The sequence below is a fragment of the Melozone crissalis genome, unplaced genomic scaffold (genome assembly GCF_028551555.1).
Source record: "Melozone crissalis strain CALT ecotype California unplaced genomic scaffold, PUWL_Pcris_2 ptg000023l_1, whole genome shotgun sequence".
NCBI classification, from domain to species: Eukaryota; Metazoa; Chordata; class Aves; order Passeriformes; family Passerellidae; genus Melozone; species Melozone crissalis.
In genome coordinates this window covers 27,189,599-27,203,926 of record NW_026535801.1, presented here as the reverse complement: position 1 = coordinate 27,203,926, position 14,328 = coordinate 27,189,599, and the positions used below count along the sequence as shown (strand labels likewise).

Below are 14,328 nucleotides of genomic sequence, written 5' to 3'. Positions count from 1 at the left end.
TTAGCAATGTGAAAAAAACAGCACAGGACAACACTGACAAGAACATTATATTCAGTAGTGCTATAGGGGACCTTCTCTGTATAAATTTGAAAAAAGAAACCAATAAACTTTGAAAGTAGCAAACTTGGATCTTTCAAAGCCATGAATAATTTTTAGTTAGTATAAATCAGAGTTTTTGAGAAACTGGAGTATGTTTTCGAGGAAAAAATCAACCAAACAAACAAATACAAAGAGAGATGATATTTTCATACAGCATAGATTATCTTCCTTTGAGAACATGGTGAAATGAAATCTTGATACTTAATGCATAATCTGGATGCTCTTAATAGGCAGCTGAAATTGCTTTTTACTTGCTGCTAACAAGAGCAGGAGTTCTGTTTTCTCTCGTTCTTGCCACATGACCCATCCCCTCTTTTCTACCAAGTGTGGTGTGCATTGGGTCTTGTCATGAGTGACTGCCATCACCAAAAGGAGATGAATGTGAGTTAGTGAGTTAGTGGCTCAGGAGAAAGGCAGAGCTATTTGACAAATTCCTTTGTTCATGAAACCCTGCCATGTGGTTCTGTGGGCACATGAAGGTGATTCTACACTTACACTGCTGCTGAAATTCTTATGAATCTCCTATTCTTTGCTCTCACACCCACAGCTGCTTATTCAGGCACAAGCATTTGTATGGTCAAGTGATGAACTAGACTGGAAAAACTATTGGCGTCAAAATAAATGGAGGTTTTTTGGAAGGTTTTTGTTTGGAGAGGTGGGACATCACTGCACAGGGTGGTGCTGCTGGCACAACCAAGGAGCAAAGTGGAGCAGGACCAGCACTTTGGTAGTAGACTAAGTAATCACAGCACAAGTGTCTGAATCCTAAGAGTTAATTTTTTCTGAGGACCTCAGAGCATGCTGTGAATGACTAAAAGTGCAATTTCTAATAGATTTTCAGCATTTCATCTGTGATCTATGATTTCAGTGTCTCATTAGTTTGATTGTCACAATATTAGCAGTTTCCTAAATGGATACTTCCACAAGCTTATGAATATGCTCATTAATTTATTTTTATATCATATTTTATATCATAGTTGACTCATTTATGCAAGTCACATTTTCCTTTGAGTGATACTCTTTTTTTTGCTGGTGATGATGACACATCCAGAAGTTGAAATGTGGAACATTTTTTTCACTTCTAACATTAGGTGAATTTTTGGGAAGCCTTCTAATGATATTTTTATGTTTTGTCTTTTTTTTTTTCAGAAAGGATTTCTTTGATCACTAAAGATGAAGCAGAAGGAAGTTTGGTGACAGGTGAAGAGGCTGAGAAGGTATCATTTTTTTAATAAGCTTCTGTTTGTATAGAGCTCTTGCTGTGGAACTGAAGAGTTTTTCACATGGATAAATCTTCAGCTGAATGAAATAAGATCCGTATGAAGAAATAAGAATGTTCATTTGCCACACAATTGGAACTTCTTCATTTCAGAGCAAAATTACTTTAGCATGTACAAGTTTTACTTAATTGGTCTTTAAAAAGTAGCATGTATTGAAATGATGTGAAGATATCCTCTACAAAGAACAGGAACTTCAGCAACTCAGTGTAGTGCAACAGCAGAGTGCTATTTGCATATGTAAGATCACTATTTGAACTTCACAGAAAGAAATATGTTCTCACTGGTAGCACGAGTTCAAAAATCTGATACTTTTTAAAAAAGGTTTTGTGAACTCCAGCAATTCAAGTTGTTGTGGCTAATTTTCACCATACATGCAGTGATACCAATATTTTCCCTTTGTGTAGCTTTTGTGGATGGGTGGGCATTATACATAATGCTGGGGGTATTATTGGTGACCATATTAGATCCTTTGGAAATGGGAGTTTTGGACTATTTGCAGGTATAATTTCTACAGATATGTAGCATTTTAGTAACTACAGTGATGAAAGAAGGATGTCCCAGTTACAAAGGACTGAATTGTAACAGGGAGAATGGTGCCTCCTCTTTGGAAGGAAGCAGAATTCAGAGCTGCTGTCAAAAATGATATTTGTGTGGAGAGGATAAGATGGGTGTTTTTGTATCAGGCTGCTAGTTTAGGAGAAAGGTCCTTGTATCGCAGACCCCCCTGAAGGTGAAACTGTGTCCGAAATCACCGTTTTGCAGAGAAGTAGCTTTTATAGAAGATGCCACATTGATTTTTGCAGCTTCCAGGCCTTCCATAAGCAATAGGCAGAAGTGGGTAGAAGTAGATTCTCTATGATTTAGTTAGTGAGTAGAAAAAGGTTGTATCTTAGAAACTGCTTTTTTCATCTGTAACAATTTATCTCAAGGTGAAGAAGGCACAGAAATGTCATGAAAATGAAAAGCTAACAAACTAGGAGTCCAGAAAGCTGAGCACATGTGCAGGATACAAAAGACAGAATATGATGATTTTTCTAGACATGAAGGACCCACTGGCTATTTATCATTACACATAAAGGTATAGAGCAACTTTTCCCCCAGTGGTGGTTTTAAAGAGTATCAGCCTTTTTTATCTACTTCAAGTGCTATGAAATTACTTGGAAACTTCCTAAGACAATATTGTTCTTGAGAACTGTACTTTCTAGTCTGAAACTACCACTGATGCTCAAAAAATGTGCTAATGCTGTGTGAAATAGCCACTGTTCCTTAAGGAAATCTCTACTAACCACAAAGACCTTGCAGCATACCATTGTCTTCCCTGTGAGCTTGTGGTGGCTGAAAAATACTGTGCCTGCATGGGAATGCAGCACAAATGAGAGAGTATCAAGGACTGGATTCACAGCTGCCAGGCTAAGCTGAAGAAGGCATTTACAGGCTGACTGCAAGTTTACATTTCTGTTTACCATCATCCTGCAATCACCATATATTGCAATACAGAAACTATTTTGTGATTGAAGGTCATTTTGTGATTGATTGGAGGTCATACAATAGCCATATCTTCCAATTAAATTGGAGGAATACAAGATATTGCATGAAATCAGTTTTGCAGCAGAGTTCTCTAAGATGGCAGTTACCTTAACTACCAGAGTGATTGGATTGCATCTCTTTGCTAGCTAAGCAGTTGGCAATTCAGATATTCACTAGATAACCATCTCCCCACACACTGTCCAAATCCAAACCCAGAACTCTAATTCCCATTGGCTGTTAAGGACTCATATGACTTTTTCATTAAGGAACTGCAAGACTGTGTATTCTTGGAGTAAGATCTGCAGGGATAGAATATTTTATCTTGGTATTGTGGAGATGGTATAATATCTAGTCCTCTTTGGTCCAATTAAACCCTGCCACAATTTTCCTGTGTGATACAAAGCCAGCATTTTCCTAGGTCTACAGCAGATTGCAAAAATGGTTCATTTATTTTTTGTACTGAAGGCGATACCCTTTATTTAGGGGTTATATTGGATTTTTTCAAATATCTCCCAGCAGAGTAAGATGCAAGTTTTCTTCACCTCTGTAGAGGTTATGTGCAAGCCTGTAGGTCGTGGGGTTGTCTGTCAGTGTTGTCCTTTGTGACACAAAAACCCTTTCTCTTATGTGCTGTTTACTAGCTGCTAGTAGTTTCAAGACTGTTTTGTCTGTAAGATTACAGGTTTTATAGGGTTGTTGTCTGCAGGAAAAAAGAAGACTTACCAGGCTGCTTATTAGACAGGTCAAACTTTCCTTTTTCCTTTTGCTTGAGGTAGGTTATGCATGCATATTTTCCTATCACTGAGATTTTTTTTTTCCCCTGTAATAGTGGATATACTCTTTTTAGAGCATGAGGATGGTAGGTTAAAAGAGCAGAAATGTCAAGTGCTTTTTCTGGTTGCTTTGGGGAAGATAATGGATTTCAGCACAGCTATTATATGTAATTTGATTTTGCATAAATGTAAAACAGGTTTTCAGAAAAAAACCCCAGCTTTGGATGTTCAGCATTTGATGGAAACTTCAGGTTTCAATTTACTGCAAATCTTCATTGTACATTTCTCTGGCTTTTAGCTTCCTTTGCATAATTTAGCACGAGAAAGCTGATTGTAAAATTTTTGAAAAATGTGCTACTTCCAGAAATACCAATTGACTCTTAATTAAATGTGAAAAAAGGAAATTTGATCTGGCACAAAAAGCCTTTCAGAGCTGACAAATGTCATTAGCTTTTAGTTTCATAGTATGTGCTTTATATTACTACTAGATTAAGAACTCTTCCAACAAAAAAGATAAACAGACGTACAGCATCCTGAAATTCTAATTCCTTCTGTCACATTCCCTGCCTTTCTTTTTTTTTCAGCTACAGAATCACTGATAAGTTAAACTCAGCAGGTTAGAACATGAATGTTGTCTGTGGAGTGAGATTTCTATGTTTCTCTTGGATGTTGCTGCTTAGGATGTAGGAAAGTTCTGACCTTTGGTCACTGGGGTTCTAGAGAAGGATCAGAATATTTTATTTATTAAAATAATGTTTAAGCTTTTACTAGAAATGTATGGTCTCAGAGATTGGTGATGTTGATAGGGATCCCATGGCCTCTTACACAACCTCTCTGGCTGACACAGTTGAAGTCCTCAGCTGAACAGCAGCTCCCTTTTAGGAGCACAAAAGAGTTATCTAAGCAGGTATTTATAGCCTGTTTAATGTGGCTATTTTCTACTTAGCTGTTCTCTTTCATCACCTGGAGTTATAGTGAAGTTGTTTCTGACTTAAAGATGACAGGACTCCAAGTCTGGGATTGTGGCTTTTCCTCAATAGCTTCATGCCTGTTTTTTGGGGGTCAGGGCTGTTTCTAGCTCTGTATACTTGTTCCGGTGCATTTTAATAAGAAGAAAAAAAAGATTTTATGTTAAGGGTATTGGTAAAAAGATAGTAACTAGGATTTGTAGACAACTGGATGCTTTTTTTAAGTAAGAGTTAAGTATTGCCATTTTTCCCTACCATTTTAATGTTTTGGGTTTTTTTAGGCTAAGAGAAAAATCTGTGAAATAATTTTGGAGGTGGTTGTACTCCAGATATTGTCTGTATGTTTGATTTCAGTTTTTCTAGTATCTGAGCAACTTACCTTTCTCTTCTGTTTATGAATGTCATGCTTTAAGTGAAGGGCATATGGTGAGTTGTATCAGCAGCTACAGCAATGTAATTTTACATAATGATTTTCCATTTTTAAGACTGGCATTCTAACCATCTTGCATGTTAGAGGGTTTTTTATTTTATTCATATCTTTGTTCATTTGGTAAATGTTAATTGAATTAAATGGGGACACTTAAAAATTCAACACAAAACTAGAATGCTATGTGTAGGAAATGTCTCAAAGAAGCCATTGGTCACCCTCATGTATGTACTCATATCACTGGGGGTCAGGGATTTTGTTATCCCTAAGCATTTTGTACCTACACACAATATTTTTGAAGAACATAAACCTGGTGAAACTGAAATGGATAAAATTTCCATCTAATCCAGAATCCCATCTGACAGTGGACAAAAAAGGATGGGTAGAGAAAAAATGCATAGTCCCAGGCTGCAGCCACTGATGTCTCAAAAACTTCTTGTGCCTGAAGTTGTTTCTGTGGACTTAGTAGACTTCAAATGATTTCTCTTCTATGCATCTTTCTTATCTCCCCCTGAGCCTAGGGAACCATGTTTGCAGCATCATTTTCATAGGGTTCTCTACAGCCCTCTACATGTGTTGTCTCAAGAACCATATCCTTATGTCTGGTTTTTGACATACTTCACCATAAAATCCTTTAAAAGCAAGTCTTATGAAGTTTTTTGTAGTTTAATATGGTTTTGGAGGGTAGAAACCAGAAAACACATCCTTCCTGATTTTTAATTTTAGTTGGCTTTGTTTTGATATACAGAGGAGACATTCTGTTAATTTAACATTAAAGGCTCTCAATTTTGTCAGTACTGCATAAATACTTCTTTTTTTTCTTTTTTTTTTTTTTCTTTTTTTAGTTCTTGGCTCCAAAGGAAGAGAAAAATGAAACTCTGCCTCCTACAGATGAAGGTGGTGATGTTGATGATCTGGTGAGTGCCATAAAGATGTGGTGGGGCTTCAGAATTAAGCTGTAAGTGAAAGGTGCAATGAGAGAGCCAAATGGTTCTTAAAGCAGTAGATATCAGAGTGCATGGCTTAGAAAACACCTAAGGAATTGAATCAGAAGAGCCACATGAAATTACTTACTTGCTATTGTAAGGCTTAGGCAGGTGTGTAATTTCATGATGGCAAATACTGTGTCATGTAGTAACATAGGTGTTTACAGGGGTGAAATGTGTCCTCTAATATGCTTCAAAAGAGCCAGTGAGGCACTCATTTAAAAGTGGATTGGTATAATTTACTATAATAGCTTTTTAAAAGGTTTGTAGATCTTGAACTGCTATTTATGTGGGTTGAAAACTCAAACATTTTAAAAAAGATGTTTTGATCTTTTGAATTAAATTTCTCTATATAGGCTTGCTGAAATTCAAGGATATCAGTTTTTTTAATAAATATTTTAGCCATCTTTTACAGGCTGTCTCATTACAAATCTGTCTCCAAGGCTTCAGCTGATGGTGTAGATGGTTTTAAAGAAGCTTAGATAACAGATCTCTACATTTGGACTGTACTTTTAAAAATCTATAAATTGCACAGATGATTATGTGAAGATGAGATTTTTCAGTTTGTTTTTGGACTTTATAGAAGATTAGTACTGAATTCTGTGCAATCTATTTATGTTACATGATAAGGATTTCCAAATTTGCCTGGTTTTTTCAGCACTAAACACATATAAGAAATTACTTCAGTGCTGCTTCTTTCAAATCTGTTTCTTCTGTTTGCAGCTGGACATGATGTGACCAGTGATATATGGTGACTGTGGAAGCAAAGTTTTGGAAGAGATGGCTCTGTGAGATGGGGCCCAAAAAAAGATGCTAATGAGAAGAAAGTACATCCATCTTTATTTTCTCAAATGAGAACAGAAATCCCAGAAACGTTTCCAGCTGGTATAAATGGCATCTGACTTTCAAAACTAGAACAGAAGATTGAAATTGTCTGAAGTATTTGGGCAGTAATGGTACCTTTAAGGGATCTTTTTTTTTTTTCTTTAAGACTGAATTTAGCTTGTCCTTTGTATTGCTTTTAGCTGAACACTACTAAATTTAATGAGAATCTGCTCTGGTGCCTGAAATTCCTGTTGCATTGCCTGGGAAGAAAGACAGAAATGTCACAGCAAGGTTACCAGGTAATACTGAATATTTAGTGGAGGTAACCCTATAGGTTTATTGTTACAGAAGTGAAAAAGTATCTTATTTTCATGCTTTAAAAAAACCAACCAACCAACTCAAATAAACACAAAACAAGATAGAGCAAAAAACCAACAAAGCACCATGAAAAACAGCACAGAGGCTTGTGGGAAAAAATTCTGGGTCAGGGACTCACAAGTTAATAGTTTGAAATACACACAGAATCTGAAGCACACAGCAGAGCCAGGTGTGCTGATTTTGCCACACTGACCCCAGATCAGTAATTATGGTCTTCTCTGCACTACAGGTTCACTTTCCTGTCAGCTCAGCAGCAGCCCAAGGTCTCTGTCCCTTTCTGTGACACATTTTCCTGTTTCAGGGGCTGGGATTTTTGATTTTTTTAGACTTGTAACTAGTACAGTTACTGTAGATGCTCCTGGTGCTGAAAGGAGAATGAATCAGTTCTGTGTCCGTTCCATACACTGCTGAGAACTGCTCACCCAGAGCAGAAGGGTCCCTCAAAGCTGTACACTGACAGCTGGGATGGATAAGTGATAATAGTTAACACTGCTAACCAGGATGGAGTAATGTCTGCACAGAGCAATCCAAACTAGTCAAATACTGCTTAGAAAGAAACATTCAAGTCTGATTGCAGAGCTGAAGAGACAGTAATGACACCTTCACACATGCTTGTCTCTTAGAACCAGATTCATTCCTTTAAAAGCTGGTGCTTCATTATTATAAATGTATAAATGTACTGTGCAAAATGGTATTAAGATCACAAAAAAAGGAAAAATCATCTGTAGTTGCAAAGTGTTGTGGAATATTTACACTTTATATTGGCCAACAGCTCCTGTGTGGGAAATAGCAATTGTTTTTTGCTTCTACTTCCTTACATAGCAACCTACTCTCTCCTGTCTTAGATCCTATCCTGACTGAGTTGAAAGCATTTCTCAAATACAGATGGCAGGGAGCAAGTGATTTTTGCAGACCTTTATAGCTTTTGTATCACCAGAAGATATTTTTCTCAACTGTAAATAAGGATTATTTGATCAGTGTTTTAAAGGCCAATATATGGGGTATGCTGGCTGGGGGTTTCTTATACACTTTTTTTTTTTTTTTTTTTTTTAATAAAAGTATTTTAAAGGTCAGGTTTTGTCTTCAGAGCCATGTTTGCTATAATCAGGTGACTACTTATGCAGTGCCTAAAGGAAACTATCAAAAGCCCCTTTTCTGGGCCTACAATGCAAACATTGAATATCAAAATCCCTCCACAGAAGCAGAGTATACTTATCCTATTCTTTATGAACCCTAAACTTTGCAACACCCCAGTAAATAGTTTTTACTGTGTTGCAGAGATGATGAGAAAATCTTGGGTCAGGACCACCCAGAATATAGAACCTGGTGACCAGAATATGGAGTTACTTTGTTTATTTTGATTTAGTTGACCACATTTCTAGTGGATTGCTTCTGTCAAGGAATATACATTTAGTTCATGGAGAATTGCTGCATAGATCTTGCTGCTTGTACAGGACAATATGTCCAGGTAGGCTCAGTGTGGTGATTGAGTTGCTAGTACTGAGAAGAGGAATGAGAATTTATGACTCAAAATAAATAAAAGTGAATTCTTGGAAGGCAAGAAAAGCATCTTTCATTCTGCCCAGGCTTCCGAGTTCAGTCTTCAGAAGCTTCTGATCTTGGTGAGGGTCTATCACATCAGCAGCCTGATTTTATATTTGTTCTTTGGCGAAGGGACAGCTTTCAGGTTCTCATTCAATGACTGAAAGAGATCTTGCATTTAGATTGAGTTCACATTTTCAGTTACAAAGTCTGACCTACTGTTTGGTGGGCTGACTCACTGTTTACACTGAGAATTCTCATTTTCAATTGCCACACTGACCAGTCCTCAGAAGCACTAGAGCAGTTAGTTGTTCACTTCAAAAGCAGCTTTAAAGGAAACATAAAGTGCATTTGTTTTCCTGCCAGCAGCAGCACATCCCTTGTAATGTACTTTATAGGCAGAGAAATTATCAGAGTGTCTACAGAAAAGAAGACTGTGAAGACTTCTCTTCCTTATTTAGAAGAGGGGTGTGGACAAAAAAAGAAATATTTTGCAGTGTGGACCTTGGGAGGTGGAGAATATCCAAAAATATTATACCAGAAAGGGTAAGTAGTATGTGAGGGAGCTGGGACCATAGCATGGAACTGAGAGTGCTCCACAGAAAAGGACAAAAGGCTGGGTTTGGGAGTCATAGAGGAAGAGTAAGACTGTTCTGGTTACAATATACTGTTAATCTGTAAGTGTCTAGGCTGTATCAATTCTGCACAAAGCATTTTGCTCTGTCACTGGGTAGGGGGATCTGCTACCTGTTATGTAGTTCTCAAGTTTGGTCTCACTCCTTTTATACTCAGAAACCAAATTTGTCCTCTTGGACAGTTGTCAATATGCCACAGTAATAAAAAATAACTTCCAGAATGTTACATAGTTGAAGACTTGTGATTTGTGTGATATTAATCAGGTTGAAATGAATGTCAGGTCAACAGTGTGATGTCAACATGTTTGGAGAATTCTGAAAGCAAGGCTTCATCTCTGTCCTTGGATTGTGGCACAGAAGTATTACACATGCCATCAAAACACTTCTAATGTGAAGAGACTTGTTCTGCTGCACTGTGGTCTCTTAGTTGCCAGGGTGAATTTACTTCTTGCTAACTTTCCTGGTATTTGGGTTTTGACAGAATTGTCTGTTTGATGTTCCAGCAGGATCTTTGGAATTAGAAAATGAGGAAGGAAAATCAGTTATCTCAGTTGTGAATTCTAAAGACACAGGCCGTTTTTATATTCTGCATTTGCACATGATAAAAGGCAAGGGAGGAATTCCCTTGTGATCTCAGTAGGGTCAGGGATAATCTGGAAAGAGAGTTCTGACTTGCATGTTGCTAAGCTGGCAAATACACTGGTGGATGTTGCTGCTGTGCTTGTCAGGGTGGGTTTGGATTTTTTCAGCCTCACCACTGTCAGTGTGAAATAACCACTTAAATTTAGCTGTTGGTTTGTGACAGTGGAAAACTCATCTCCACTAAATTTTCTGCTTTGCTTCCTTTCCCCTTCCATGTTCATCCTTCCCTTGGTACCATTACAGTAGTGGAGCTCAGTGCTGGGAGCACTTGTGAATGTCAGATGTAGGAAACCTCCAAATTTTCTTGTGTCTCTTTTGAGATGTGAGTTACAAAGATTTTTTTAAAAACTCAAAATATTCCCAGTGCTAGCGGGGGACTGGAGGCCCACCCAGGCTTTTGTTTCTAAATTCTTTGAAGAACTAACACATAGAAAAAACAGTTCTTTCAGGAAACCCTCACCACTTAAAGGTGCTGGTAAAGAAAGGCAGCACTGACTTGCCTTTCTGGGGATGGAGTTTGTCTATAGCGTTTCTCTGCAGTGTTTTGAGGGCAGCTCTAGAAGAAGTTCTGTACCAGTTTGGACTCTTTTCTTGTGATTACTGAACCTGAAAATTTTAGAGGAATAGACTACCACATATTAAAGAAAATAAAGGAAACCAGAATAGGGGAAGTTTTCTTTTGTAATACTATCATATTCTGATATGAAGGTCTGAAATAGATATATTAAAAAAGGCAAGGCTGTAATTTTTAGCCTCTCTTACTTTTCCCAAAGGATCAAAACCCACCTTGAACTCTGCATAAAAAATTGGCATAGAGATACTCTTTACAAGAAAATTACTTGAAAAACATTTGAACAAAGCTTAGCTTAAAGTTTGATCATATTTTTCCATGCAGCAAGTTTTGGTGAGTGGAAAGATTATGTCTCACTCTACCTTCCCTCTTTTACTGTTCTGGAATAGTGCTTCCTTTTATGAAAATAAAAGACCTCAAAAGGAACATAAAAGCTCTCAGTTTTGTTTTTACAAACCAGGCATAGCTTTAGTGCATCTGTGAGATGAATGCCTTAAAATAGACTCTTTGCTCATCTGACTCTGCACATACTGTACTGTAGTGACTTAAGCTGGATAGAAATTAATCTGCTTCTTCCCAATAAACTTTGTGAAGACAGCATGACTGAGAGACATAGTAAAATTAATTCTGTTCCTTCTGACGCTTCCCCAGTACCAGTCTCAACAGTTGACCATCAAAAGCACCTCTTTTGGCAGGAACCTGAAATACTTACAGTACTTTTTGCTGTTACCAAATAATGAATTATTCTGCAGCACTATAAACTACTCAGATTTGGTCACATATATATTTACTGGTGTATTAATTCTTAGGGTCCCCTCCTATGCACCAAGTCAGCTGTATGGACTGCTGTGAAAGTCTGGAGACTCTGTAATGAAATTAGTAGGTTGGCCATGGAAATATATTCACTGTTGCTTTAAATATATCAAACCAAAGGATTGTTTTTCTTCATGGTCTCACTGAGTTCCAACTCTGTCTCATCCTTTCTTCCTATTTTAACGCACAATAATAGGCAGTAATAACTGTCATTTTCTTCTCCTCCAGAAGGGAGTGAATCTTACAGCTTTCAAGATATTATCAGAAAACAGAAATATCTCCAATGTAGGGTATAACTAGAAACGTTTTCTGTCTGCTGTCTGAGACAATGCATAAGGGGAGCACAAGCCCCTGAGGAGACCAACTGTGGTGCAGATATTTTTGCCTGAAGCATGTGGATCAGATATAATGCTAGGAAAAGAAAGGTAGAATAGCTGTTAGTACCTGATTGCTGGAGTTATGTATGAGAATGCCTTCTCCAGCCTGCTAATGCAAGTAGTCAATTGACAAATGTTCTCTCCCCATGGAGTGAGTACATCAAATGGCCCCTATGCTGACTTTTCACAGGAGTTACAGGAGCTGTATCAGAATGCTTAGGGACCCTTTACTTACTGAAAAAGGAGGGAGGGGGGGTGGAGAGAATTTTTTTTCTTTGGTCCCAAGCAGGCCAGCATTGAAGGCTCCGATCTGAATGGGTGAGAGCCTGCCAAGAGCATTTTCCTGTTGAGTTCTGTGTGAGTTTGGTGTCCTAGCCCACAGTTGTCCTGATTGTTGAGAAGGTAGCATTTCTCTGCCTGCAAAGCATGAAAAATGGCTCAGCAAAGGTGAATTGAGAAATCATATGATCTTTGTCTAGTGATTGTGATGTAAATTCCTCCCTGTTACTCCTTGGGAACTTTCAGTAGTTGCCACCTGTGGGATCTCTACATTTCAGTTTAACACCAAGGTTTAGAAGGCTAAATGCTCTCCAAGAAGAGCATAGCACAAGTGATAGTAATCCACCTTTCACAGAACTGTTCTGGGTGCTGTACAAATTTGTATATCATCTGAATCCCACCTTTAACTAGCATCTGATCTTCTAGCAGCTCAACTTGCTGATTCACTTCATTTTCTTGGCTGGGGGGAATTCATCAAAGATAACATCAGCCAGCAAGTATATCCTTTTTCTCCTTGAGTAAGAGGAATAAAGATTTTGGGAAGGAAAGTTGGTTTGGTGATGGGAAAATTGCATATGTTTAATGAACTTGCTTTTGTTTTATATGCTATCCCTTAAAGTACCATGATTATCAGTGTGTTTTGTAGCTATTAAGGCACTGATTAGCAACAGTAACATTATCTTTGGATAATGCACTTGATGCAGAAATGCCTTGAAGAGGCAGAGATAGGGCAGGTTTCTGTCTTTAGTACTTTTGCTGGCTAACCAACAAGGAAAGCTTGGGAGCACCTGCACTTACGGGGACCATATGCATAGCTAAGCTGGGTGGGCTTGCTTCATGTTGTTTGTAAGGGATCTGTGCCTTTGTCACAAGGGGTGGCTCAAAACTCTGTGAGATCTGGTGGTCAGGCTTCTTGGAAGATAAAGGAGATACTCCAGAAGAGGTGAATCCTCAATGATTCCATCTAAATTAATCTGTAAATTAAACAGTAAGAGAAACAGGCTGTGTCCTCCACAGCTGCATCAAAATTTTCTCATTGTTTTATTTTCTAAGAATATAAGAGAGCCAATATGGTTCACTAGTAGAGGACAGCAACAGTGGGGTTTTATACCTAGTTTGTTGAAGGCTCATTAGGGGCCATTTATTCACAGTTTTGCAGAATATCCTGAGTTAGATGGGACACACAAGGGTGATCGGGTCCAACTTTTAAGTCAGTGGCCCATGCAGGCAGTGAACCCACAACCTTGGTGTTGTTAGCACCATGCTCTGACCAAAAATCTCTCTGTCTGTTGGTTATTCTCCGTCTCTAATTGGGAAAAGTTGTTAACTTATGATATTTCCCAGGGAAGGCAGAGGAAAGACTTTTGATAGACTTTGGTTGCATGAGACTTCATATACAGAAGGTATGTCAGTGCAAAATTTTATGACAAGATTTGGGGGAATGGGAATAAATGAAGAATAAAAAGCAAGTTATTTTGATGTTCCCTGGGCATGAGGAGAACGTGATCATTAGTCTTGAGGAGAAATGGAACAGTGGGAGTTCCATTAAGTGTCCCACAGGCACCAGGAATATATGAGAGGCAGACATTAAACAGACAAAGACTGAGGTATTCTGGAGAAATGGAGAAGCTGTTATTCCACTTAATGACTGTGAAAGGCAAGGAGAGGAAACAGATGAGGTTTCAAAGGTTATTATTGGAAAGAACAGCCTTTCTAGATCTCTTTTCACATTCCAGAAAGAATGATCTGTTTTACATAATGAGCATTTACTTACAGTTCTCCCAGACACACACACACTGACCTATTTAAAAATGCAAATGGTCATGAAATTCCCTTCGGGCAGCAGTGACAAAATCAATATAGAAGGAATAGGGTTAGTCCAGCAAGACAAGATGTAATGGGGTTGTAGTTTGTCTGCAAGAGATTTCTCTGCAGTCCTCAGGAAATGGGAGCAATATAGGCTTTAGCATTTGAATGACTCACAGCTCAAGGTTTACACATGAGATTGTGTATAATCCCTGTTAACCTAAAGCTGATGATGATTCAGAAGTAAGAACTGCGATGAGACAGGGGACATGTGAAAAGGAACAAACATGATGAGAGAAAAACATGCAAGAATGACCTTTTGCTACCCACAGGTCACTGTAACTTTAATACAAGAATGAGACATACTCAAGGGGACCACTGGAAATCATGGGAGCACATT

General features: G+C 38.1%; 1 protein-coding gene across 2 annotated transcripts in view; it reads left to right on the top strand.

The window, feature by feature from the left end:
- The window catches only part of XRCC5 (X-ray repair cross complementing 5), a 49,150-nt gene extending 41,175 nt beyond the window's left edge, over nucleotides 1-7,975 (top strand). Inside the window, exons 19-21 of one of the 2 annotated variants that reach the window (XM_054277547.1) lie at nucleotides 1,249-1,316; nucleotides 5,920-5,991; nucleotides 6,784-7,975. In XM_054277547.1, coding sequence (XP_054133522.1) covers nucleotides 1,249-1,316; nucleotides 5,920-5,991; nucleotides 6,784-6,798 — 155 coding nt within the window. In that variant the 3' untranslated portion in view covers nucleotides 6,799-7,975. Of the gene's footprint in view, nucleotides 1-1,248; nucleotides 1,317-5,919; nucleotides 6,037-6,783 lie in introns of those variants that run through there. The other variant, XM_054277546.1, reaches the window with a different exon arrangement.
- Nucleotides 7,976-14,328: the final 6,353 nt, after the last annotated feature.